The sequence below is a fragment of the Agelaius tricolor genome, unplaced genomic scaffold (genome assembly GCF_023055355.1).
Source record: "Agelaius tricolor isolate 1412-34295 unplaced genomic scaffold, bAgeTri1.0.p SCAF_25, whole genome shotgun sequence".
NCBI lineage: Eukaryota > Metazoa > Chordata > Aves > Passeriformes > Icteridae > Agelaius > Agelaius tricolor.
This window is the reverse complement of record NW_027269285.1, coordinates 4,241,163-4,268,385: the sequence shown is the minus strand read 5'-3', so window position 1 is coordinate 4,268,385 and position 27,223 is coordinate 4,241,163. Positions and strand designations below refer to the sequence as shown.

The 27,223-nt window shown below is 57.3% G+C and overlaps 2 protein-coding genes and 1 long non-coding RNA gene across 6 annotated transcripts in view; all 3 read right to left on the bottom strand.

Annotated features, from left to right (window-relative positions):
- Positions 1-11,700, bottom strand: part of PHF12 (PHD finger protein 12) — a 31,899-nt gene extending 20,199 nt beyond the window's left edge. The window contains exons 1-2 of one of the 3 annotated variants that reach the window (XM_071447702.1): positions 11,270-11,700; positions 10,770-10,951 (exon numbers count right to left, since the gene is read on the bottom strand). In XM_071447702.1, the coding sequence (XP_071303803.1) occupies positions 10,770-10,951; positions 11,270-11,335 (248 nt within the window). In that variant the 5' untranslated portion in view covers positions 11,336-11,700. Of the gene's footprint in view, positions 1-2,206; positions 2,270-10,769; positions 10,952-11,269 lie in introns of those variants that run through there. The other 2 variants (XM_071447704.1, XM_071447703.1) reach the window with 2 other exon arrangements.
- LOC139599957 (uncharacterized) lies at positions 2,589-3,530 on the bottom strand. Its single transcript, XR_011682373.1, has 2 exons — positions 3,383-3,530; positions 2,589-3,033 (listed from the first exon to the last, which is right to left on the bottom strand). It is a non-coding gene; the product is annotated as an uncharacterized lncRNA (long non-coding RNA).
- Positions 11,701-12,230: 530 nt separating the features above from the next.
- SEZ6 (seizure related 6 homolog) lies at positions 12,231-26,747 on the bottom strand. 2 transcript variants are annotated; one of them, XM_071447705.1, is made up of 17 exons: positions 26,314-26,747; positions 18,584-19,156; positions 18,378-18,511; positions 17,324-17,516; positions 16,828-17,013; positions 16,585-16,753; positions 15,944-16,110; positions 15,666-15,860; positions 15,354-15,492; positions 15,078-15,274; positions 14,807-15,001; positions 14,535-14,726; positions 14,258-14,455; positions 14,123-14,161; positions 13,897-14,017; positions 13,719-13,821; positions 12,231-13,179 (listed from the first exon to the last, which is right to left on the bottom strand). In XM_071447705.1, exons 1-17 carry the CDS (start codon positions 26,375-26,377, stop codon positions 13,147-13,149), a joined length of 2,898 nt encoding a protein of 965 aa, XP_071303806.1. In that variant the 5' UTR covers positions 26,378-26,747; the 3' UTR covers positions 12,231-13,146. The 2 variants fall into 2 exon arrangements, with proteins under 2 accessions (XP_071303806.1, XP_071303808.1); XM_071447707.1 differs by having other exon boundaries at positions 12,231-13,163; positions 26,314-26,746.
- Between the last annotated feature and the right edge of the window lie 476 nt (positions 26,748-27,223).

Below are 27,223 nucleotides of genomic sequence, written 5' to 3'. Positions count from 1 at the left end.
AGAATGCAATGCTCTATCCCTTAAATAAAACTTAAATGGCTATGACAAAATAAAAAAAATCTTCAAGAGCATATTAGGAGTTTTTATCAAGCAAACAATAGCATGAAGCCACTTAGCTTTTCAATTTCACACTCTGGGGCTCTCATACATCAGAAGCCTGTTGTCAAGTCTAAATCCTGTAATTACTCCTCACTTTGCTGACCTCAATAAATAGGTAAACAAGTGCTCCAAGGAATGGCACCTTCTCCAATACAAACTGGGCCGTAGCTCTCAAAGGAACCAGTTATAAGCAGACCTGAGGTTATTTACACACTGCATTCCTGGCCATCTTGCGTCAAAGGCACGTTGACACTACTTTTGGACCCACCAGGATACAGCCAGCTACCAGCTGGGATAATGGTGGCAGGAAAACAAACCAGTGCCTGGTGAAGCTTTCTTCAATAACTTCTCTTTCATGTCAGTTGTTTTCAACAATTGGACTTAAATATTTTTTTTTCCTGTGCGGAGGAAAAATAGTAACACCATGAAAAAATGTAGGCAAACACATTTTTTCCTTCTCAGGAAACTTGATTAACTGACCAAGACTCAGTGACAGGATAATAATGAAGGATGCTAGATATGTTTGCCAGATAAGGGAAGAAGGCTTTCAACTCTTCTATGGGACTCCTATTTATCCCTATGATGGATAGAGCTACAGCTGTTCTACCAGCTTCATAAAGAACAAGGCTCCCTGGCTTCCTACAGCAGGGCCTCAATGGCAGCTAAAACAAACCAGGAAACCAACCTCACTGTCAGGGCTTTACAAGAGCCCCATTGAGAAACAGGGAAAGTTGCATCATTTACAAATTCAGCTTTTTGGAACATTTTTGCTGTGCCCAAGTTACATACTTCTGCTCACAGCTGCTCCCAAACCCGGCTGGAGGAGGACACCTGGAACCCTGAGCCTCTACCTTAGACAGAATAAAACCACACCAAACAAGCCAACAGCTGCAGACTGCAGCAAGTTCCTCCCCACTGCAACTCCCTTCCCTTCCTCTTTTACTCTTGCATCAACACAAAGCTTCTCAAGACAGAAGTCAGATTTCAATTACCTCAGAGGTGGTTATTAGGAAAACTATCAGCTCCCTCCTCTCCCTCCACTGTTGTTCCTCAAATTATTCAGTGAAGTCTCCAAGTTCTGCTCATTAACATGAATAAATTGTGACACTCAGCTGTACAATAATCTTCCTGAAAAAGCCAAAGATTTCTCAAGCACCAATGCAGAGACCACCAAACTTCAGATAAGCACAGCATAATTTTTGTTCTTTACAGACCTCTAAGCATGACCTGATCACATTAAAACTAACAGTTTCAGCAACTTTCTGGCCTCAATTAGGCTCATATTGTTTATAAGTTACACCTATTTTAAGCCAGCAGCACAATTCACATTAACTACAGAGCATCACCCACTACATTTCTACCTGTGGTGCAACAACAACCTGTGAAAAAAGCTGGACAGCAGGCAGCACAACTTTGTTTATACTGAAGTGAAAGTATTGAGCATGGACATAAGAAGTTCTAAATTAGCAACATCCAGCAAGGACTCCTAGACACCTCCAAACAGGTCAGGACATGATTATTTTGGCTGCCACTATGCAAGGAAGGGAACCAAAATGACTGTTTCACAGGTCACCAATTATCCCATCATCTGGAACACTGCATGTGCTTAGCGTGCATCTTTCCAACAGCATGGCCAGAGCTGGAAATAAGGGTTCAGCAACAGACAGAAAACAGAAGCAGGATTAAAACACCATTATATGGGCAGACAGCGAGGAATAAGACGTATCCAAGGAAAAAATAAAAGTACACTACACTGTCTACATGATGCTACAGGAGCAGGGGAAGACTTAAACTCTTCAAGGTTTAAGAAGCAGCTTTGCTGGGTATGCCAGATCCCAAAATTTCCTTCACTGTGTGCTCCTTTTTACTATCTAGACCTGCCAGTGTGTTCAACATTTCAAGGGCTTGGCCAGCAGTCCCAGGCTCTGGCAGCAGCACCACCATGCTCCTAAGAACCAGGTACCATTTCATGAGTGTTTCATAAATGTTGTGGATATTCTGTGAATTTCAATGCCAATGAACTTATTTCCTTGAATCCATCAAACCACTCCTGCTACTCCCACTCTGGGAAGAGAACCTCATGGAAGCAGGTGTTTATCTACCTTACCTCAGCTCCCTTCCTGCCTTCACTGGCACAGGCAGTCCTGAAGTTCATAGGGAATCAGGGAATTATCCTCCAAGGCACGAAGCAGAAGTTTTTTGCCTCCAACCTGATGAGCAGGAGGGCCCAATAAACTGGATAAGCTGCATGTAAACATGTGATCATCTGATGTAATTAGTTACTTCTATTTATAGAAAGAACCTGGCCCACAGAGACCATTCCCTAGACAACCTGTTAGTTATTACCTTCATTAATGTCCAGCTGACAAAAAATTAAAGGAAGTATTGTTTTTTAAGATACCAAATTTACACACATAGGTAAACACACACATATATAAAAACAAATATGGATTGAAGAGTGTATAGTACCACCAGAACCACAGTGAGGGTTTTTGATTATTATTTTTTAATTAGTTTGACTGGTTATGAACTCTGATATTTGAGACATATTTGCCTAGGGAACCATCCAGCTTTGTATTTATAAGCAGAAACCATGGAAGTTGATAGAAGAATTGTTGACTTTGAAAAATGTGGGTCAGACACAGAAATTCAGACATTTTGCACATCCTGACTCCTGTTTCTTTCCCAGGCATCACTCATGCCTGTGCTGCAGACAATAGTAACAATAGCCTGAATTCAATGTCCAGGTTCATTATTAAGTGTTCAGGTCTTTATAGCACCATCTTCTTAACAGATTAGAAGTCATCTTCTCAAAGCAGGATGACACATAGGGCAGCATCAGGGAAAAGAAAGGAGGCTGAGGAACAACACAGCCCTGGTGAGAATCACTTCATCCAATTCTGTCTTTAAAGAACAATAAATGAAGAGACATCTCTGGTGGGAAAAAAAATAATCAAAACACAGGTCTGAGAGGTTTCTGAGAAGTGAACACATTCAGCCCCAGCCATACTGAACGTGTTCAAAGGAGACAGGGGTGAAAGGACAGCAGCAGTAAGGTGGAAAAAAGGAAAGCAGCACATCAGAAGAGGATGAAGGGCAGACCCATAAAAGCAAAAGCATGAATTTGTCTTCACACAGGCACAAGTGAAGTGTAATTCTGACATCTACATGTGGACTAGGCTTTCCCAAGAACGCTGGGGAAGAGAGAAAAAAGAGCAGAGACAGAAATATCCACTAAAAAAAAAAAAACAAACCAACAAAAAATCCTTAGAGCAGGGCATACATTCTTTTCTGCCTTTTCCAGATCACCTTCATATCTTGCTCCTGTTGCTATTCTAGACAGAGATCACTGGGAAGTTCACATGATGCCGTGCCCAAAGTCAGAGGCTGTACAGGCAGGTGTTTCACACCAATCACTAGTGCTTGCCAGAAATTCAGCATGGGGTTTTCAGCCTGCTAAATTGTATCCTCAGGCCAGTGCTTTCTGCAGGGTTCAAAGTCGGTAATCTCCAGCTCCATCTAGTTTGCTTCCAGTGATCGTGCAGAGCAGACGTCAGCAGAAATGGGTTAGAGTTGGGTTCAGGCACTCGATTCCCCCCAGCTGGCTGAGATGCTCTTTGCCTTTTGTGCTCAAGATCTGATACACCAACAGGAAGAATGATTTATACAACCTTTTTTTTTTTCTTTTCCCCCTTCAGTTTTGGCTACAGGGAGCATTTACTCCATACCCTAAAAAGGTATGTGATTGCATTACAACTGGTATCTGTTAACCCCTTTATTAAAGGGAATCTACAACACTATTTTTACTCAGCTTACAGAGTTACTGGATACTGCAGTGTTCCTTCGAGGAAGCTGGGCAGACATCTAGTGAGCAGTGGAGCTGGAGACAGCACAAATCGATTGCTATAAGGAGGAAAAGCCAGCTCTGACAATCTGTGTCACAAGAATCACAAGTCTAGCCAGTAACCTGACGTGGCAAGATGCTTTTTGCTTACACTCACTTCTTTCATACCCCTGTAACAAAGCCATGTTATATCCCCAGATACATTTGCATTTTCACAAGTCCAAGAGAACTTCCTGACTGGTTTAAAAAAACAAAACGGGTACATCCTTCTCACATGATTTATATTCCAACAGACAGCACTTCCTAAATATTCAGACTGTCACACTTGCTTTCAGGGAGATACACCTCCTTCCTACTCTGGAAGTAACTGCTCCCTTTCTCCACAGCAGATTCCTGCTATTTGCTACTGACTCAAGGTTTAAGAAAGGCTGCAGAGCACAGGAAAAACTCAAGAACCTGACACGTACCAGTGAGTCAGTCTAGCAACAAAAGCAGTTTAACATCCACTGCTGTGGGTCAATAAACGGAAGAATTTATGTTAGTGTTGAAAAACTGTTTCAGTATCGACGTTACAACTGAAATTTCAAATCGACTCTGTCTTACACAGGGAAACACAGGAGCCCTGCTCTCCTGCAGGTGTTCCTCACACCACCACAACAGCACCTACAATCCAAAAAGGCCCTTTTTGGGGGGGTGAGGGAGGAATTCCTGGTTGGTCCTGATTCTTACTAAAAATACCCAGTTCTGTCACTGACAACTGCACAGAGGCACTCCCCAGCCGGGGTGTCCTTCACACCCGTGCTAAGAGCAGTACAGCCGGATGTCAGACATGCCAATTACCACTGCTTCCCTTTTACCACCCCACCTAAACAACACCGTGAAATGGAGAGAGACAGAGGAAAGAATTATGAGCTTTATAAGATCTTGTGCAATAAACACAGTAGTCCCCCATTCCCAACTATCAGATCTGCTGGCGGCAGTACAATCTGAACAACACTGAGCTTGTATGTGATAAAAAGACATAAGGCAGCTAAAGGAAGGTGAACATATTTACAAGATAGTGCCAAGATCTCCATAACAAACAGTCATTAGCAGATTAGTATTATGAATCTAATCCAATTAAGAATTTCCTTTGCAAATGCCTGGAGGAGCTGGAATTCCTCTGGGAAGACCTTTCCATGTTGTGAAAGGCTCCCATGAGTCATGCCTGCAGGCTGACATACCAGGAAAGACCAGCTCTGGAGCAGCAGGAACAAAGCAGTGAACCCCACCTCGAGCAAACCGCTGCAGCCTCCTGCTCCTGAGGAGTCAACTCAGAAATGGACCTCACAGGGGCAAAAAAAAAATAGGATTTCTCAGTTCCACAAGTCGTGGTCAACATAAAACTGGCACTTTCCTAAGCCAAGGTACAAAAAACACAGAGAATTCTCCTTGTCCACTGTCTCCCACTGTGCCATTTTCAACAGCCTTGGAACAATGCACGTGTTTGATGTAACACCAGTCCACGTAGCAGCCATGCCTTGAAGGCAAAGCCTAAATTAAGTAACTAAACATCCCCCTCCTCAGCTTGGAATCCTCGACTTTAGAATCCCAAAGCCATGCTCCTACTACTGCACACTGATCTTGGGAACTGCAGCAGAGACTCACGGCTCAATCCCAATCCCCAATTCTTGCCCACAGTGCAAAATCTGCTCACACACAGTTTAACACGAGCAACATCCATACACACAGGTGAGAGTGGTGGTTTGCAAGTCACCCAATCACGAGTTCCTCAGATTCTTACTGTGAATGATTTGCTGAAGCCCTCAGCTGAAGTCCATAGATTTAGGCTGACCTTATCTGCCTTTGCACGGAGAGATTTAGGACAAAATAAGGAGGGTGAAAAATCTCATTGGTACAACTTTGCTGAGCAGAGCTGCCAAGACTGATCATGTTACCACATCTGCAGGCGCACACGCAGTGAACCCTCCACTGCCAGAAACCCAACCAGGGCAATCACTTCCTCCTGCCTCAGGATCCAGCCTGGGCTGGCCCCAAGGCTCCCAAAATATCAGAGCCAGAGATACATAAAAACAAAAGTTGGGTTTTTTTAAAAGCACATACTTAAACCAATATTGTTTTAACAAAGTATCGGTTAAGATGGATACATTTAAATGTTGGGAACAGAACAGTTTACTCTGACCTTCAATATGCAATTACATAAACATTAAAGTAGGGGTTTGCCAGTCATTTACTGTTAAAAAACCCAAACAAACAGAAAGCCTCTTACTAAAAACTTCCTTCACTTAAAACTACAAGCTTTTTTGAAGCTGTGATGTAATTCAATGTACTGAAACCCTGCTCCTAGCCACTATTAGGCAGCAAGTTTGCCTCTCCAGCACCTTCCTGGACATCCCCTACTCCTTACAGCAGAAGATGCCTCAGACCATTTTAAGATTCACCTGAAACACCCGAGGCAGCCCAAAATTACCATTAAGGGAAGGATTAACTGAGACAATAGACTGGCTATTGTTTTTCTCCCCTCACAGACTGCATATTCATGTAAAAACCCAAAGCTAGAACAAATGCCAAAGATAAAGCAGAGCATTTTAGACAGAATAAGGTGGGGAAAGAGTTATGGATGTCCTACCAGCCAAACACAACTTTTTTCCATTCTTTGTTCGAAGCACTAAAACAATGTGACTCATAAAAAATACCAAAATCTAGTTTAGCTTCCTCTGCTGCACTTTGCAGCTCTGTCACTCCTGTTCTTCGACACCAGCACTTGGGTGAAGACTGCCAAATCGGGAGGGAAATGAGCCAAACACTGCAAATATAAACACAAGGAGGTGTTGCAAAAAGTATGATGGAGGTAGCAGGCCCCGGTACGGACAGGACACGCTTCTCCCAGCACAGCAGTGAGGAAGCCCAGCCACGAGGAACCTTTCTGCTGAGCAGGGCCACAGAACTGGCACTGTCGTTTACATAACTGGTCAGCTTTAAGGGACTGAGGTCACTCTGCCATGCCAGCAGAGCTGCACAGCCAGCGGCATGAGATTTTACAAGAGGGACTTGAACCGCAGCATTCAGTGAGGTTTGTGCTTTTGGGCTCCTCCAACCAGAAACTTGGGCAGGGAGACTTTATAAAAAAAACACAGGAGGAGAGAGAAAAAAAACAAACACAAAACTGTTCTGTGTTGGTTCTCCCTCCTGTTGTCACTCCCCTCCCCCAGCTTGTTAACTAAACTTTTCCTCTCCCGGGGATCTTTCTAATCCTTCGTAATGAATTTGCAACATCAGTCACTTTGCAAACCCGCTTCAATGTGAATCAAGTTTACTACAAGCTCAAGAAAACACAGGGAATTCTAACAATCACATTGCCAGGAGGAGGATATAAATGGGAAAGAATAGAAGTAGCACTGGAAAATTGGTTTTCAATCATGTAAAGAAGGAGTATGCACCATCCCTGGGGGCCTGGGCTAAGGCAGAACATCAGGATGGAAATGCACTCTGCACTGTTACCCAAAGCAACAGATTGTGGGCAAACAGCAGAACCAGACACCAACTTCAGAGCTAAAAATCTGACGTCCTGCTGTCAAGAATTACTAGGGACCCAAAAAACCTCTCTCTGTAAATTCAAACCTGAGGAGAGTCACCTGACCGTGACATTAATCCAAGTATGTTGAAACTAAGTATCTGGCAGGGATTTCGCACTTTCCTGTATCCCTCCCACCAGGCCAGTTTATCTGCAGCCAGGCTGGAATCCTCTGGCCTCTCAGAGCACCCATAGCAGCTCTACACTGAACTAGTGACTCCAAAATGGAGTTGTGGGAAAAGCTGACACCCCAACAGATGAATTGGAAAGTCACTTCCACCCACGTTAATTCAGGAGAGCAGTTGTGCCACAGTGTACCAACAAAACTTGTTATTTATCACCTCAGATGTGTAACACTATCAGACTCTGAAAGTTTTGGCCAAGTGCCTTCTGTTTTCCACGGAGAACAACGGGTTTAAGCGCTAAACTGAAGTTAAGGCAAACTGCTGAAGTTTGAGGGTCACACACCTAGCAAAGCCAACTTCCTCACTACAGGCTTAAACAACTTGATACAGAAGAACCTTCTCTACACAAGAAGGAGCAACACGAGTTTCTGGGAAGCTGAGCTGGGTTTGTCTCCAGCTGACTGCATGACTTGTGCCAATCATATCCCTGAAAATCCTTTTCTTTTATAATACGGCCTCTCCCATGCAGCTGTATGGGAGCTGATTACAGCTGTAATCAGCTGATCACAAACCCTAGACCCATTAAAAGCTACTTTTTTCGTTATGCTGTATTGATAATAAATTCAATCTGGTACTAATGCTCACAGTAAATATTCAGAGAACAGGTGAGCTGTCGACACAAACCAGTTAGAGTGCTCCAGCAGTGCTATTCAAGTGACTCAAACCAAGCCTTGCATTACAGCTACTATTCTTTAAATAAAAAAAAAAAAAAAAAAAAGGAGGCAGAAAGGAAGTTGCAAGCGCTGTCTTTATGCCTAAGTTTATATCCAGAACGGAAGTTTACTTCCAGCAAAACGTAGGAGGTAATGGGAAGACACACGAAAACAAAACCTGAGCATCCCTTTGAGACAACCTAGGTCACCTGAAGGCCACAGCCAAAGGTCCAACAAAGGTCCAGGAGGAAGGAGGAGAACCAGGCCCAAACTGGAAGCCTTCAGACAAAGCCTTTCCACACTGTGCCACCTCCCACAGCAGGGTCTGGGCTGCCGTCAAAGGGATCGCTTGAGAAACCCCAGCAGAGGCAACAAATAGGGTGAAAGAGAGTATTTAGAATTGCTCTTTCATTTCTGTTCTGAAGAGTGACTAGTAAAGATACACATATAATATTTTTATATAAATTCTTACACAATTATAATGCAACTAACTCAGGTACAGTGAAAGCTTTACAGTTATCTCATTTATCTGGTTGTTTCCCACTCGCTAACTACAAAAACATCACCAAATTAAGCCATGAAATTTAGGCATGCACAAAGTGGTCTCATTTATGGTCAGACTTAACTAGGATTCAGAGTTAACTCTGCAGCCCTAGGCACAGCTCTTCCATTCCAAAATGTGAAGTTCTAGCCATCGCTCCAGCCTCGCTAGGAGAACACTCAGGATGCACCCGAAAGCAACTACGCCCGGCAGAAGGAAAAAAACACCCTTAAATTAAAGCTCATCAAGGACACTGGATGAAAAATAACGATAATTACTATCCTGCTAGTAAATATTAGAGGATCTGCACTACCACCACCAGTAGCACTTCCTCAGGGTAGGAGGGATGATGTCATGGCTGCATGCTACAGCATTGTCGGGTTTGCCTGGCTACACGCTGCTAACGGGACACTCCCTACAGAACTGTGACCGCACACTCAGCTCCCCTGCTATCAGCAACCAGTTTAATAAGTGTTCTGAGACCCTCAATTAGCATAGAAATGCAGAATAGCCAGCAAGCAAATGAAATTCAGAAAAAGGCAAGGGAAAAAAAAAAAAAAACAAACAACAGAGAGAGGGAAAAAAAAAAAAGCGCAGAGGAGACAGCTGTAACAGGGTGGCAAACAAAGCTCCAAAGCATGAAAGAGAGAAAGGAATGTGGTTAAAAAATCTCCCCTAAGGAAGAATACTCTGTACTCCCAAGCTCCAGCTGTTTGACTTGCCCCGCTCCCTCCTCCACTCCATTATCCACTCTGGCTGTGCTAATTTAACACAAACCGCCCGCCTGTGTCAACTGTTGGAAGGGGGGATTTCAGGATGCATCCAAGCTCCGGGTGCAGAAAAAGGAAAAACTTTGGGGCGGAAAGTTGAGGAGGCGCTTTTGGCGTGGTGTCGCTTTGTGCCGGGAGAGCTTGGGAAGCTGTGAGGGAAGGCAGCAAGAGCCCATCCTGCTGCAGCCTCCAGCACCTCGAGCTCTGTCACCGCTTCCACACGCACCTCGATTCCCAGCCGGCAGCCAGATCTGCATGCAGAAAGCTCTGCCTTCATCAACAAAGCCACACAACTCCCAGCAAGAGCACCCGTCAGCCCCCCAGCTCACGGCAGACACCCCCACGGATGAGACAAGCAGGTCGGAAGAGCAAAGAGGAAGGGAAAAAAGGAGGGAAAGGAATAAACCCGGCCAACGTTAAAGTCTGGAGGCCTGGATTTCCACGGGGAAGGTATTTTCACGTTTGAGATACTGTGGGGAGTGTTGCGAGGGTTTGGAAGTCATATATGCAGCCAAAATGGCGCTGAGAATAAAAATATAATTTAAAGGAAGGTCGCCATATTGTAAACAGTGAGGCAGGGAGACACAGAGACAGCAACCTCCATTATTCCCAGCAGCTGCAGCAGCACGGAAGCGCTGGGAACGTCAGGCCTGGTGCGGAGACGCCACCAGGGCTTCCCCCTCTCCAGCCAGGGCCCTCCGGAGGGTTCCCCGCAAGCCAGGCACCCTTGCAGAGGGGTGAGGTGGGGAAGTTTCCCGCTGGGGAGGGTGAAAGGCCGGGTTAGGGGCAGCACCAAGGCAGCCAGGCCGCGCAGCCAGCGGCCTCGCTCCTCCTCCAGGCCTCTCGCCTGCTGCTCAGCACAAAAAGAAAGGAGGAGGGTGGACCCCCAACCCTCCAGAAAGCAGCCAGGGGAGGGTTCACCTCGGCCGCCGTGGATTAGCCTGAGGAGGGATGGACCCAAGCGGGGTTTGCACCTCCTTTTTGTTCCTGTCTGCTCCAGCCGGCCCCACGTCCCCCCCCTCCCCGAGACCTAACGGGAAGCGGGAGCGGCCGGAGGGAAGGTGCCCTGGGCAGATCCGGAGGGAGAGAGCGCCAAGCCTTACCAGCACTGGAGGTGGAAAGCGGCGGGGCAGTGATCGCAGCACAGCAGATCCCCTCCTTCCTTGCAGCTATCGCAGCTATCGTGGTTAGTGGCCCTGCCACTTCGCCTGGGCTCCTTCTCGGGCCTCCTGCTCTTCTTCTCCCCATCTTCGCTCTTGGGGGGAGCCAGGAGGGCCTGGATTTGCTGCACATGCACACACAGACAGAGCGCGCTCTGAAGGGCTGCACGGACCCTGACCCAGCGCCCTTCTCCCCGTGCCCGCCGGGGGGACAGCGGCCCCGGACCCTCCGGGAGGGGATCGGGGGGGGGACAGAGCCCCGGCCGAGCCCGCCCCGCCCGCCCCGTGTCCGGCAGGGCCTCTCCGGGGGCCGGGCGAGCTGCCTCCGTCCCTCCGCACTTCCTTGTAAGGCCACGGGGCTCCGGGCTGGGGGGGTTCCCTCGCCATCTTGCAGCCCCGCTGCCTCCCCGGTCCGGCCCCCCCCGCCGCGTCCCGGGCCTCACCTCCATCAGCCCCCCGGAGGTGTCCAGGTCGTAGACGATCGTCTTGGTCTCCATCTTCTCCCACATTCATCCAGCCCAGGAGCGGCCCCGAGAGCCCCCCCCGGCGAGAGGGAGCGAGGCGGGGACGTGCGGCGGCCCCTCAGCGGCGGCTCCGCGTCGAGGCGGCGGGGGGGGGACGCGGCGCGGCGGGGGCGGGCGGGCGGCGGGGCCTATCCCACGGGCCGCTGCGGCTTGCGCGTCGTCCTCCTCCTCCTCCAGCCGTGCCCGGGGGCGGCCGCGGGGGGCCCGACGCCCGCTGCCATTGCCGCGCAGGGGGTGGGTGGGTGAGGGAGGGAGGGGGCGGCGGCCCCGCGCCCGCCGCGGCCGCTCACGCACCGCGCACGCCCCGCGCACAGGCGGCGCCGACGCTCCGGGCCCCGCGCGCACGCGCACTCCGCGCCCCCGCCCCGCCCGCCCCGCGCGCATGCGCGTCCCGCACCGCCTCCCGCGCGCGGACCTGGCGCGGCGGCGGCGGCGGCGGCAGGGGGGGGCGGCGGGACGCACGCGGAGCCACTGCGCGTGCGCGGAGCGCCTCCCCGCCCCGCCCCGCCCCTTCTCGGCCCTCTTCTCGCGCAGGCGCGTGGTGGCCGTCACGTTCCAGCGAGCGGGCGGGGCGGCGGGGACGTCAGTGACGTAACGGCGCGGGGCGGGGCGGCGGGACACGCGCGCGTCGGCAGGGGGCGCGCGGTGCGCGGCGCGCCGGGCTGGCGGGGGCGCGGTCTCTGATTGTGACGTCACCCCGGCAGAGGCCACGCCTCTTAAAGTGACAGTGTTCCCCCCCCTCAGAGAGCACGGGAGGGACGGGCGGGGGTCGGGATGTCAGCGGGGTAGCGGTGAGGTGGGCTCAGGGCCCACGCTGGGGATGTGTGTGGGTGTATCCCCGTTCCAAGCTGCCCGGCTCCGCTGAGGAAGACGCCATCGCTTCTTCTAAAACACCAGTTTTTATTAATGAAACAACCAAAAGATGGGGAGGGGGGCGGTGTCCCCTCCAGATCGAGGGGGCGGCGGGGGCCGGGGTCACCAGCCCGGGCGGGACGCGGCGGTGGGAAGGGGCACAGCCATGCCCGGTGCCCCTGCCCACCCCGTCACTCTGGGGTGCCGGGACGCGCGGGGGGGACACGCTGGTGGCGGAGGGGACCCCCCCCGGTGAGGGCGAAGCAAGCGGGGGCCGGGGGGACACGCAGCATGCTGGGGACACGGGAGGGACACGTCCCTGCGTGGCGGCGGTGGGAGACACGGGGTTGCGGGGGGGACCAGCCCTGTCGCTGGGTGGGGGGCGAGGGCGGGGGGGCACCCACATGGCCACCCAAGCCCCTCGCCCACCCCCCGGGGCTTTGTCCCCTCCCCACTGCAGCCCCGGGGAGCCCTGTCCTTACCTGGGGGTCCCCACAGCGCTGCTCCCCCTGCCTGCGTCACTCCTCCGTCGCAGGGGCTGCTATTTTCCCGCTGGGGGAAGGATGGAGCCCGAAGGGCAGGGCAGGGTCTGGGGACCCTGGCTGGCTCAGGGGCCGGGGGGGCAGGATGGGGTCCGGGGACCCCGGCTGGCTCAGGGCCGGGGGGGCAGGATGGGGTCCAGGGACCCTGGCTGGCTCAGCCTCTCATGAGCCCAGTGCGGGGGGCTGGGTGACAATAGGGCTCGGGCAGAGCCCTCGGGGGTCCGGGTGGATCGGGGGTGGCAGGGGGGTGGCCAGTGCCCAGGTGGGTCCTGCCAAGCGCTCGGCTTGAGTCTCCTTGGGAGAGGTGTTCCCAGCCCGTGCCGGGGGCCGGCGGGCACGGAGGGGCCTGGGAAGGGTGGCTGCAGCGCCCAGCTCCACGCTGCCCACACCTAGATGGACACCTCATATTCCCTCGTGTCCTGCAAAGAAAACAGACTGCAAGGGGTTGGACACAGGGCAACGGGGTGCCCGGGACAGGGATAGGGCATCTCCCATCCATAAGGAGCTGGGGGAACATCCCAGACTACAGAGAGCCCTGGGGATGTGTGTCCCATCCCAAACATGGGTCCTGGAGGTCCTGGATCAGTGTCCATCCTGTCCATGGTCCTTGGGTGGATATCCCAGACAGTGTGTGTGGTCCCTGGATTGATTGATTAGTTCATTTCTGAACTAATGTGTGGTGCCTAGATGGATATCCCACCCCACATATGGTCCCTGGATCAATGGTCCATCCTGTGCATGGTCCCTGACTGGACGTCCATCCCTGAACAGTCCCTGGATAGATCCATCATCCCACGGGTGGTCTCTGGGTGCATGTCCCACCCCCTGTGCTGTTCCTGGATGGATGTCCTGTCTAATGTGTGGTTCCTGGAACACATGACCCCATCCCACACCTGTCCCAGACCCTGGCACAGGTGGCCCATGCAATGCAGTGTCCCCAGCCCCACATGGGGTGTGTGGGGGCCGGTACTTACTCCTGTCTCATAGGTGGGATTGTCAAAAGCCGACTCCACGGTGATGTGGTCGTAGGGGTGGGAGCCAGCCAGGGGCAGCTGCAGGGCTGGCTTCCCCTGGAGCCTGTGGGGAAAGGGCAGCTGCAGTGGGCACTGGGGGGGCCATGGGGCCCCATGGGGGTCACAGGGGGCCACTCACTTGGAGAAGTAGAGATAAATGCCCCCGATGAGCAGGGCCACCACCAGCACGGGCAGGAAGACAGCGATGGCCACGTTGGTGCCCTCCAGCGTTGTCCCCGAGGGCACAGCCTTGGCCACAGCTGTCCGGGAGGGAGAATTGGGGGCTCACCCAGAGGACACCCCACATCGGCCGCACCCCGGGTGCCCCTCCACTCTCTGGCACCCCAAAACACCCTCGCCCTTACCATCCAGGTTGCGGTTGCTGTAAAACTCATCGTAGGAGGCTGGAGGAGGCGGAAGAAAGAAACCAACAGCAGGAGTGAGAAGTGGGGTGCTGAGCGGTGCCGGCGGGGTGCTGGGGTGGGGGGTGCTCGTCTCACCCGCCTTGCAGATGGGAGGGGAGCCGCTCCAGCGTGAGGGGTGCCCGGGCAGGCAGCGCAGGCTGCTCTCGCCCAGCAGCGCCCGGCCGGCCGTGCAGGAGAAGTGCAGGGTGGCTCCCGCCGGGTACAGCCGCCGCTCCGGGCTCTGCCGCCCGCCCGCCGGCACGCCGGGGTTGTGGCAGGGCTCGTAGGTCTCCGCTGCGAGGCAGTGGGACGGTGGCGTCAGCGCTCGCCATCGGCTCGGGGGATACGCCCGAGGAGGGGACGCCCAACTCACGGATGCACTTGGGAAGGCGGTCACTCCACTTGGGTCCCCCCGCGGCGCGGTCATGGCAGGTGAGGGTCCCGGCGCCCGCCAGGACGTAGCCCTTGTCACAGACGTACTGCACGGTGGCTCCCACCGGGAATTTAGGGTTGGAGACCACCCTGCGGCTGTGCTCAGCATCGCCAGGGTCCCGGCAGGTTGTCACTGCAGGCAGGAGTGACCAGTGGTGACGGTGGATGGGACTGAGCCAGAGGGCAAGGGGGTCACTGGTGGGCACCACTCACCCCGCTCGCAGGAGGGCAGGTCACCGCTCCACGTCAGGTCCCAGTGACACATCAGGAGGTCAGTGCCAGTCAGCTGGAAGCCAGGGTAGCAATGGAATGTCACCACAGTGCCATGGAGAAGCTCTGGCTGTGAGGACGTCTTCCAGCCATTGGCAATGTCCGGCAGCTCAGGGCAGGTGTCATTACGGGGAACCTCTGTGGGCACGGAAGGCTGAGCAGGGCAGTGGGGACACTGAGGACACCGGGGGCACTGTCCTGCCATGGGCCTCACCGGAGAAGTGGATGACAAAGCCCTGCCGGTAGGCGAAGGCCCCGGCACCGGGGTCAGACTGGAACTGCACAGTGACATCGGCAGTGGATGCGTAGAGCTTGAAGCGGCCGCGGGCGCCCGTGTACTGGCCCAGGATGCGCGCCGTCAGGTCGTCCCCGTCGTAGAAGGTCAGCATGTCCCCCGAGCCCAGCCGCAGCCTGGGGCAGCGGGGCCGTGAGGGCAGGGAGGGCACAGATCCGCCATATCCCACCATCCCCATCCCATCCCAGCACTCACACACGGACGTCCAGCATGATGCGCTTGTCCTCCTCCACGTGCAGCCCCCAGATGCAGTCCTGGCCTTTGCCGTACGCCTCTGGCCAGTTGGGTGACAGCACCACTCCAGCTGTGTCCGTCAGCTCCCCGCTGCACACCGCTGTGGGCACACGCCAGGCTTGGCACTGCCATGGGGCACCCACCCACTCCAGCATCCCACATCCAGCACCCACCATGTCCCTCAGCTCCATCACACTCAGCAGCACGGTGGCTGCAGTATCTCTCACGCCCCATCCACACCAACCCCTGGCACCCTCCAGCACCAGCACCCACCACGGCACGCTGGTTCTGTCTCATTCCACTGCGGGTCACTGGGGTCGACACACTCGATGATGGTGGAGCCCTGCTCCAGAGTGTAGCCAGGGTCACAGCTGAACTCCACCGTGGTGCCCACGGGGTACCGGGGATCGCTGGCCGTGAAGTTCCCATACTTGACAAAGGGCTCGTAGCAATGCCCCTGCTCGAAGGCTGCGGGCACAGGGGCAAAGGTCTGCGGGGGCCAGGTGGGCACAGGGGTGTTTGGGTCACCCGCTGCGCCCTTGGCCCCATACCCTCATAGCGCAGCGCCATGCCCGCCGCGGCCCCGCTGCTGTCGGTGGTGAGCTCCACGAAGAAGTGGCGGCCAGTGCTGAGCAGCCCCTCGATGGGCAGGTACTCCACCTCATAGGAGTCGTACACCGGCGGTGCCTCCACGTTGTTGCCGTTGCGGATGATGAGCCTGCCAAGGCATGACAAGGGCAGGGTGCACTGCTGGCCATGGCCAACAGCAGCCATGCTTGGGCATGGATGGTGGCCTCCAACACCGGCCATTTCCAACAGCACCATGGGCATGGCCAGAGGTTATCTTCCTTGAATATGGCCGACAGCACTTATCCTTGACCATGGCCAATGGCAGCCACACTTGGCCATGGTGAGCAACACCCATCCTTAAATATGACTAAGGGCACCCATCCATGGCAGATCCCATCCTTGGATATGGCCAACAGCACCTGTCCTTGACCATGGCCAATGGCCAAAGGTAGCCACACTCGGCCATGGTGAGCAACACCCATCCTTAAATACGACTAATGGCACCCATCCATGGCAGATCCCATCCTTGGATATAGCCAAGAGCACTCATCCTCGAACACAGCCCCGTGAAGGGCTGCCCCAGAGTGCCCTCACACTCCTGCCCCGCCAGTTTGAGCCAAACCTGTCATCATCCTCTGCCAGTGACACCTTCTCAAAGTGGAGGTGCAGGCGGTGGCCATCCGGCGCTTCCAGCAGCCAGTGGCAGGTCAGGTTGTTGCTGTAGTTCCCGGGAAAGCCGGGTGATACAATGCGTCCCACGGTGGCGTTCCGGACCACCCCGCCGCACGCCGCTGCGGGAGAGGCACCGTCAGCGGGTGGCAGTGCCACACCAGCTGTCCCGTGTCCCCGAGCTGCCGGTGCTCACCGAGGCAGAGGGGCTCGCGGGCGCTCCAGAAGGGGCGGGTGGCGTTGCGGCAGACGAGCCGGCGGGCGCCCTGCAGCTGGTATCCCGTGGAGCAGCGGAAACGGGCGTCCCCACCGGGGTGCAGGCTGCTCACCGAGACCTCCCCGAAAGCCGGCCGTGCTGGGAAGGGGCAGCTCAGCAGGTAGGCTGGGGGCGGGTGGTGTTGTTAATAAGGTTGAGGAGCAATGGATCCCCCCAGAACCCAAAAGCTGCCTCCCCAGAGCCCTGGAAATGCCTGGGTGTGGCAGGGCTCGAGTGACACAGTGCCTATGGATGCTGAAAATTATGCTCAATGAATCCATAACTGCTAAGGCAAATTAGCTCTCCATGAGCATTCCTCACCTAGTCAGTGCCTTCTTAAAACTCAGATGAACTCCCGGTGCATCACCACAATCCAAATTAGCACCATGCTGGCAGGGAAGCTCCCAGCAGGTACAGAGGGTTCTGAGCCCCATACCTTGGTAGTGGAAGTGGTAGGAGCCAGGGCTGGGGGGCCGGGGGCTCTGGAAGCGGAGGGTGAGGAGGTTGGCCGGGCTGCGGATGACCTGGCCCCGCAGCAGGAAGGACTCATTGGCCAGGAGGTTGGGCTCCAGCCCTCCCGCGCTCTCCACCGTCAGTGTCTCCCCTTCTGCCAGGCTGATGTTCTCTACCTGCAGGGGACACAAGTGTCACCACCTCAGCATCACCCGGCACCTGGCTGGGAGCTGGCCCTTGAGTGGCTTCTCTGCGGTCAATAGCCCGCTGGAGCTTGTCTGTGCAGGGCAACACCTTTCAAACATGGTTAGCAGGGCCATAAATCATCCCCCACGCCAAGAGCAGCAGGGCCCGGCTCTGCCAGAGCACCACAGCACAGCCGGGCCCACGCTGGCAGCCTTGCAGACAGCCAGCCTCGCCCTCTGGAGCAATTTGCTATTAATGATGCTAATTAAGCCATGCTGCATGGTGAGAAGCAGCAGCACTGGTGAGTGTGGGCTGCTGGAGCAGGGCTGGTGGTGGAGTTGCTGCCTCTGGCTCACCACCAGCTTTCCACAAGCCCTGTGGTGGCCTCAGCAGAGATGGGGACACATGGCCACGTGCCACTGACGGGAGCAGCACAAGGGCTCAGCACAGCAGGGTTTGCTGTCAGCCTCTGCTCCTGGCAGATGGGTGCTGGGTGTTCCTGGTCCTGCAGCACAGCTTGGCACCTGCTGGCACTGCTCACACCTTCTCCATTAGGGCCTCGTTAATTAAATCTCACAGCACTTCTTTGTGAGGGGTGCCAGGCACAGCAGCTGGTGGGCACAGAGCATCCTGGGGCATCCCAGCAGCTCATGTACCCACATCCCTGTGCCAGGAGGGCAGGCAATGTCCTGAGCCAGCTCTCTTGGCTTGGGGACAGAGGCATGGGGACAAGAACAAGGACATGACCATGTGTTTGTGCACCCTGCACAGACACACAGCCATGGCACAGAGTAGGGGACACGCCACACCCGTCTGTGGGCACTTGCCACCCTGGCCCACCCTCAGCTCACCTTGAGCTCCACACCATAGCCAGGGTAGACAGAGATGGTGTAGGTGCAGTCCAGGCTGCCATCATAGGGGACACCGGCTGGCTCTGGGGACACCAGCCAGCCCTCGGGACCCGCCAGCGTCCGGTTGCAGGGAGCTGGTGACAGAAGAAACCCCAGCTTAGCCTCACTCCACCCTGGTTCCACCCGACTCCCTCCCTGGCGCTCACCTGGCCCCTGCAGCGTGGTGACAGTGGTGGTGGTGATGGTGGAGGTGGTGGTGGTCCCCTCCTCATCCCCAGGCATCACAGTGGCCCCGGCGTGGGGTGCCAGGGATGTGCTGGGCGTGGTGAGTGCCTGGCTGGGGGATGCAGTGCTTGACTCTGGCACCCCAGAGGGGGACCACGAGGGGTCTGCACTTGGCACAGCCCCCCACGCCTCCCCCCATGGCCCGGGGCGCCCTGCCGGCGTGGTCAGCGGGTCAGTGGGGAAGGCGGGCCGGGGCAGGGCAGGGGTGCGAGGGGAGGGCTCGGGTTCTGGGGGGCCGGGGGCCGGCTGGAGGGCACCACCAGGGAGGAGGGGGCCCGCCCCAGCGGGCAGGAACGGCGCCTGGGCCAGGTAGTCCTTCTTGAGGAAGGCTTCGTGCAGCAGATCCTCCAGCAGCGGGTGGTGGTTGAGGATCTTGAGCGTGGGCGCGGTGCTCACAAAGCGAGCCTCCGCCTCCCGCTCCGCCGGCTCCGTGGGCAGCGCCGTCGGCTCCACCTCAGCGCTCTCCCCAGCCTTACTCGCCAGCCCGTTGAAGCCTGGAGGGAGGAAAGAGTGTGGGATGCTGGGGAACCTGTGGAGTGATGCTGTGTTGGGGACTGAGAGGGAACGGGGGACTGGTGATGCACCAGGGGGGTGATGCTTCATCACAGACCAGCACTGTGCCCTCAGTGGCACCTGGGAGCAGAGCCTGGACATGGACTGTGCTGTATCAGGTGTGGATGCAGCTCTGGGGAGTGCCACAGACCTGTGCTGCTCTGGGGACCAGCGCTTCCCATGGACTGACCCTGCACCACAGGTCGGTGCTGCTCCAGGGGCTGTTTCCCTGCACACCAACATTCCCTCAAAACCAGGATGGCAAACAAATGTATCAGCCACATGCAGCAGGATCATTACACCCTCTCCCCAGCATGCCCTTCACTGGGGCAGCCCTAGCAATTAAGCCCTGGCTAATTAATGCACATCTGCAGTTGTACCATGTGAAAGGGTGCCCACTCCTCGTGTGAGCCAGCCCGGATGGGGACAGCCCTGGCTCTGGGTGTCCCTGATCTCAGGTTATCCTTCACCACAGAGGTGGCCATCCCGTGCCAAGGTTCTCCTGGGTCTGCATATTCCCAGGGTGCAGACATGCGGGTGATTACCACGACTGCCATGACCAGGGATGTCACAGGAGCCTGGACACTTGCACCCTTCTCCAGGCTGCCAGAGAGCTCAGCTTCTTTCCAGCCAGGCTGTCCCTGTCCCTGAGCAGTGTGAGGCTGTAGGGAACCCCCTATCCCATCGATGCTCCCCCCTCTCCCACCCACAACCACAGGGATTCCCCTGTCACAGCCCCCTGTCCCTCCCAGGCATTAGTCCCTGAACAAATCCCCAGCATGCCCAGCCCAGCAGCTTACGGCCTTTAGACCAAAAATAAAATAATTTAATCAGCCCTAATGAGTCACCCAGCATCTCCCGCTCCTGGATCTGGCACAGCACCGTCCCCTCTCACTGGGCACAGCTCAGTGCCACGGCAGAGGGGGTGCCATGGTGACACCCAGCATCCCTCTGAGGCCACGGCAGCGTGGGCACGTCTTGCCGCCGTGCACAGGCACTGATGACACGATACTGCCAATTACCGGCTAATTATCCCTATCCGTAGCAGGGCAGGGCCCCGCGAAGATTAATTACTCTGCGAATGCTGCTTTTAAGGGACTATTAAGAGACATTATCTTGGGTGTGCAGCGTAGTGGGGAGCTGCTGGGTGCTGGCAGGCGTCCTCACACCGCTGCTACCCACCCCTTGTCCCCAGCAAACCCCTGCCATCGCACAGGGACGGTGATAATGCCCTGGGCACCGAGGCACAGCAGGGACACCTGCCCACACCAGCTCCAAGGGGTTTGCTTGCCCCCCAGCAAGGCCAGAATTATATTTTAATGGGATCCGTTTATTAGAACATAAAAGTTAATGAGTTTATACTGAAGGGTGCCAAAATCTCCGTTGGGCTTTAATGGCAGATTAGCGCTCAGGGCTGGGCCCTGCACCACCACCACTGCCCTGTGTGGTGAAGGCTGGGCTGGAGATGCCCACCCAGCCCCCTGGACACTGCTGTCCATGAGCATCTCACCTGCCCGGGGTGCTGGGGGGCACAGAGGTCCCCATGGGGGTTACTGGCTTAGGCCAGGCCTCACTGCAAGGATCCCACAGCAGCTCCCATCTGGACACTGAGCACCCTGGGCTGGGCACTCCTGGCACCAGGCACTGCCCTGGGCTCTGTGTGGGGCTCTGGGTGCCACAGGATGCTCTTGGCACTAGGGGATGCTTGGGACCCTGGGCTCTCTGGGGATGCAGGATGCTCAGCACACCGTGGGAAGGCAGGGGGTGCCCAGCTGCTGCCACCCTTGCCCTGTGAGCACCACAGAATTACATCCTCCACCTCCACAGACGTCTCTAAGCAGCTTATCTCCAGCGCCACAGCGATGTCCCTCCCATGTCCCCAAGGTGACCAGGGACTGCTGACGTGGGCCTGGCTACCCAGCACACACCCTGCGGGCCCTGGCGGCCAGCAGGGACCCCGCTGAACTCGGGCTGGGCAGAGGGGCTGCCAAACCCCAGCAGCCACCTACCTGCCGGGCTAACTCGGCATGCTGGCCACGGTCAGAGCCGGGATGGGGTCCTAATCCCTCCCATTGGCTTTGTCGGGTGGGAGTTTATTAACAGCAGCCGGGAGATGCCAGAGACTAATCCGGCTGCGGCGGGCGGGGCCCCCGGCGGGGATCGGGGATCGATGCCGCCTGCTGTCACCAATAAATAAATAAGGCGGCACGCGGCCGCCCAGGGAGCCCCGATCGATGCTGCCGGCCAAGACAGCAATAACACAGCGCCCGGCTCGGGGAGGGACGGGGCAGGGCCCTCGGTGGCCCCGGGAGCATCCGTGGCACAGCGCTGCTCCGTGCCTCAGTTTCCCCATCTGTAGGAGGGGGCAGCGGGAGGCGCAGACGGGCACAGGGTGAGGGCAGGGGCTGGGCCTCACAAGATTCTAGGTTTATTTTCTAATTTAAAATCCAATCTGGCTTTGCCCCCATGGTCAGGGCCTGCAGCTGTGATGAATGAGCTGTCAGGCAGCCGACACCTGGGTTTGCTTGCAGGTGTGAAGGCAGCGTGGGCAGGAGCAGGCAGGGAATCCAGGTGGGTGCAGGTGGTGGGTGGGCAGGTGTAGGCAGCGAGGGAATTCAGGCATTGTCTGGATGCAGGCAGGCTGGGTGGGTGGATGCAGGTGTGGCTGGGTGGGTGGGTGCAGGCAGGGGCACACAGATGGTGTGAGGGTGAAGGCAGGGGCAGGTGGGCACGGGCAGGACTGTGCAGCCAGCTCCTCTGCCACCAGCTGTCACCACAGACAAACCCCTGGCACCCAGCATGGCAAGCTGGCACCGATGCTGGCATCCACGTCCTGCCATCCCATGGCCACCCTGGCACCACCAGTGACCCCAGGTGCCCACGGCCAAGCTGAGACTGTCAGAGCAGCTGGAGCAGAGACCCCAGGGGCTGCCCCGGTGCCCGGGGACGCTGCGGGCGGGTGCGGCCGCCAGCCCTGGCAGCTACCGGAGGAGCTCGGCTTTAATATTCATGGCAGCGCTGGCGGGGAAGCGTTTGACCTTGTATGTTTTGCAATTCTCCTTGAATTGAACAGTCATTTACCCGCTGACACATGTCACATCACCGCAACCGGCTCCCTGGAGCATCGCGGCGGCCGAGCGCCGGCTGACACACGGAGCACCCCCGTGTGCCCAGCGGGCAGCTGGGTGCCCATCCCCGGGGCTTTCCTCCCTTCCCAACGGTGCCAACAATGCCCTTGTCCCCTCCTGGCCACCCACAGCCCATGTAATCCCCCTTCCCCATTCTCCCTGCGGAGCTAATGGGTTTCTACAGCAATTTCCCTGTGTGGCAGCAGCGGTGATAAATTGTATGTCTGCTGCTATTTCAGACCCGAGCGCTGTGCGGTGCCATGTCCCCCCTCCCTGGGCTCACAGCACCTAAATCAGCCTCTCCCCCAGGATTTCCTGTGATGGATATCCCACTGCTGGGCAGCACCCGCTCTGTGCCACCCCACTCTGGCCATGATGAGGGTGCCAGGCCCCTGTGGGGCTCTTTGGGGCTCTGGTCTCCCCCAGGACCCAGCACAGCTCACCCCTCTGGGGGGCAGAGGGGCACCCAGCCCTCGGGGCACCCCTGGGTGCTGGGGGTGCCTGCCCAGTGTGGGCAGGAGTCAGGCAGGGTGAGCAGGGCCATGCTGCCCACCCAGCTCCCGTCTCCCCTTCCCTCCGCCCACTGCCAGAGACAGTAATTGAAATCGGTTGCGGGAGGCGAGCGAGAGCTGCTTGTCGGGCTCCGCGCTGGGCTGCTCAGCCATGTCATACTTCCTGCAGACACCATCCCCTCCCATCGCCGCCTGCTCCTGCCAGAGCCAGCGTTTCAGCTGCCCCCATGGCTCTTCAGCCAGCCCCGCATCCTGCCAAAGCACAGCTTTCCCTAGAGGATGAACCAGCCAGTTCTGGAAGCCATTCAGGACTGATCTTACAGCCAACATTGCCCCTTGCTGCCACCCCCCTGGGTATGTGGGGACCACCAGAGCCTGCTCTGCCCAAGCATCACCTCGCTCATCTCCCACCACTGGCTGATCTGGCATTTCAAGCACCTCTCTCCATTTTCACAGGGTCAGAGCAGCGCTCTTGCAGCTGATTAATATTTGATCCCTTCAGCACAGCTCGTTACTGCATTTAAATTATATATGTAATAATTCCTACTGGCACAGCGAGCATGCAGGCTGGCTCCTCCTGCTGCCTCTCCTGCAGGCTGGAGGCCGAGCAGATCCCAAGCCTTGGCCAATGGGACCCCCTGGCACCTTGGAGGATGTGATGAGCAGTGCCAGGTCTCAGCACAGGGCAGGCTGGCAGCAAGCCAGGCAGACAGAGGCACCCCCAGCTGCCTCTGAGGGGTGCAGGCAGCCCCTTCACCCACCCGAGGTTGCTCATGGTGGGAGCAGTGCTGGCCCTCCGGCTGTCCCCATGTCCCCAGCAGCAGGAGGAAAGGATGCTGCCACTTCCAAGCTCCTGCCTGCGACTGGAGGGAATCCATTACCTCCCTGGTTATAGGCAGCTTTCAGAGGCAATCTTTCAATTGTGCGCATTTAAAGAATTGATTGGAGGCGAAATTATCCTCTCGCGTCAGAGGTGCTGGAGACACAACTTCATCCACCTCCCCTGGGGGCTGTTGGAGCTCCCAGGGGATCCCACAGCCAGGGTCAGGGTCAGCCTCAGCCCCCACCCCAGCAGGGAGTGACAGCTCCAGGAGCCCCGTGCCAGCCTGGGGGTCCCTCCAGCAGCACAGAAAAGGGTGGGGGCTCTCTACTGCTTCAAACCAGGCCTGGGGGTGCCCTTGTCATGTCCTTGCTCAAGGTTCTTTGCACCCCATTTTCCCCCACACTCCCTCTGCTCTGCTCCAGCCCTGCCTGGCACAGCACCCTGCACTGAATCCATCCCCACGGATGATCCCTGCGGCAGTCAGGCTCCGGGCAGTGCTGGGGGTGCCTGGCTCAGCCTGCGCCCCACATCCCCTGGGGACAGCCCTGCCCTCCCGCTCCCTGGCTTAAGAGCATTATCCAGATAATCCTGGCCTGGCGGCACGGCAGCGTGGCGGTGACGAACTCCTCGGAGGCACGCAGCGCACGAGCACACGCGCTGAGTATAATTACTGGAGCAGGCGCCTGCCTCCTTCCCCAGCCCCCTCCTCACACCAAGACCCCAGGCAGCACCCACACCCCCAGGGCCACCATGTCCCCCGAATACATCACCCCTATGGGTACAGTGCAGCTGGCTGATGCTGGGTGCTGTGGCACAGCTCATGGGGGCATGGCCAGGCCCTGTGCCCCCTGCCACAGCCTGTGCTGTTTCCTAATGTCCCAGGCTGCCAGGACCCCAAATTATAAGGAGTTTCCTCCAGCATGGCTAAGATGACCCCCACAAAAAATTCCTGGCCTGCCGTGGCTTTGGAGAGCTGGGGAGAGGGGCTGCAGTGGGGCAGAGTGGATGGAGCTGTGCCTGGCACCATTCCCCTGGGCTTCACCAGTGCCATGGGGTCCAGATCCCACTTTCTGCTGGGGCAAATCCCTGTGGACACCAGGGGCTGGTGGTGCCCCACAGCTGGGGCAGAAGAGACAGGATCAGACCCTGTATTGCCACCCTTCAGACCACATCACAAAGCTCCCCAGCCTGGATGAGGGGTCCAAGACTCCCTGAACCCGTGTCCCTCTGACCCACAGCTCATCCCCATCATGCACCAGCCCATCCATGCCAAGTCAAGGCCACAGTGACACTGAGCCTGGCACTGCTGCATGGAACCCCTGGGAGCCCTGCCTGATGGAGGATGGGGACTTTGAGGCACGAGCCACACAGGCAGCTCCCAGTACATGGTGAGGGGATACAGGGTGGACAGGACCCCATGGGTCCCAGCCCTGGGAAAAGCTCAGCACCTCCCAGGGCATCCCTACTTTTAAGACTCTGGGAAATGCACATGCAGTGTTTAATTAACTTTATTGATATTCAGAAATTAGGGGACTGACTAGAGGTAATTGCTCATTAGAAATCATTAAACTGACACAGTAAGCACCAAGCCTCCCTTGGGGGAAATCTGCCCTGCTCAGCGCCCTGCTCCCAGGACAGAGCCACAGATGTGGACCCCCCGTTCCAGTCCTGCTGCCCCCCCAGCAGGGCAGGAGATGGGGGTTCCGTGGCATTGCCCCACGTGCTGTCCCCATCCTCTGCCTCTCCCAAGGAGGAAGGCAGTGGCAGCAGCCCCAGGCGGCAGGGCGAGCTGGGAATAGCAGCGGGCGCAGGGCCACGGCGCCCTTCCCCGCCTGGGCTCCGCCGCCAGATGGGGAGTTTATGTAACTCCCCGCACGGCTGCTGCCTGCAGCCGGTGCCCACATCCCGCATCCCACCGGGGCTGGACCACGACCCGCCCATCGCCCCATGCCTGGCCACACTGCTCCGGGGCACCCCAATCCCCACAGAGCTCCCCAAGCCTTGGAAGGTCCCCAATCCTATTTTTGGGGCAGCGGAGCCACGAGGCATCGAGACTGCCGGTGCCCCACGGGTGGCAGGGACAAGGAGCCGAGCTGGGTGTTGGCTGCTCTCTCTGGCAAACCAGCACTCGCCACCCTGCGATCCTCGCAGAGCTGGAGGGGTCACCCCAACAGGGGAGAGAGGGGGAAAGAACCAAATGCCCCCGGTGCCCCCCACCCGACAGTGGGGACCGCACGGAGGGACCGGCTCACGGCGTAGCCAGCCCGAGGGCGGCTCGAAGGGCTCGGTGACCGCGGGAACGGGTCCGCCGTGCCTGCCCAGCCCCCGGTGCGGCGATGCTCCCCCCGCCGGTAACACCGGCAGAGGGGCTGCCGCCGGAGCCTGCCGGGGGCGGCGTTGCACCAGCCCGGCTGCAAAGCGCCGTGCGCGTCCCCGGAGGGGCGGATAACGAGGAGGGGGTGGGGGGGGGGATTCTCGGTTCACCGGGGGAAAACGGGGAGCGTCCCCTCCGAACCGGGGGGCGAGCACGAGTTGGCAAAGTTTGACGGCGGCGGAGGCGGGTTGAGGCCACCCGGTAGCGCAGGGTGGTCGGTATGCACGGCGGGGATGACCCGGGGGTGTCGGTGGGCGCTTACCGTGTGCCGGGGCGCGGAGCAGCGCGGCGAGGAGCGGCAGGAGCAGCGCGGGCGGCGGGCCCATGGCCGGCGGCGGTCAGCACCGCGGACAGCTCCGCTGCGGGCGCGGCGGCGGCGGCGGCGCCCCGAGCGGCGCCCGCCGATACCGGGGACGGCGGAGGGGGGGGGCCCGTAATGCTCCGAGCGCGGCGCACACCAATCCCAGGATCGGGGGGGCTCTCCCCGCCTCCCTCGCAGCCCCCCCTCGCCGTAATGCTCCGAGCGCGGCGCACACCCGGGGCCGGGGATGTGCGGAGCGAGGGGGGGGCTCTGCCCGCCTCCCCCTCAAATCCCCCCCGCCGTAACGCTCCGAGCTCGCCAATCCCAGGGACAGGGCGGGGGGCCGGCCGTGATGCTGGAAGTGGGGCGCTCGCTAATTCCAGGGATGAAGGGGGGGGCTCCCCCCACCCACCCCTGGCCGTAACTCTCCGAGCGAGGCGCCCTCCAATCCCGCAGGCTGAGAGAGGGGGGGCTCCTCCCTGCTACCCCACCCCCACGCCGTAACTCTTCGTGTGCGGCGCCCGCTAAAGCTGGCGGTGAAGGCTGGGGGAGGGGGATCGCCTAACCCCCCCTTCCTCCCCGAATCCCGGCAAACCTTCGGGGTGGGAGCCAGCGAGGGCTGTGGGAAAGGTGCTCAGTGCCCAGCTCACCATATCCTGCCTCCCCACCCTACAGAACTCTCACCACAGCCACCTCCCTTCCCCCAGCCTCCTCTTCCCCATCCCTAAATAGCCCAAATTAGGGCTGGGCTCATCATCCTCCAAGCAGAGACACCTGCAGCCGGAGCAGCACAGGGAGGGGCCGGTATTCTTTGTGATGGGGTTCCAAGAGCCCCTTCCCAGCCCCCTGCCTCGGGGTCCCGTAGGGCAGC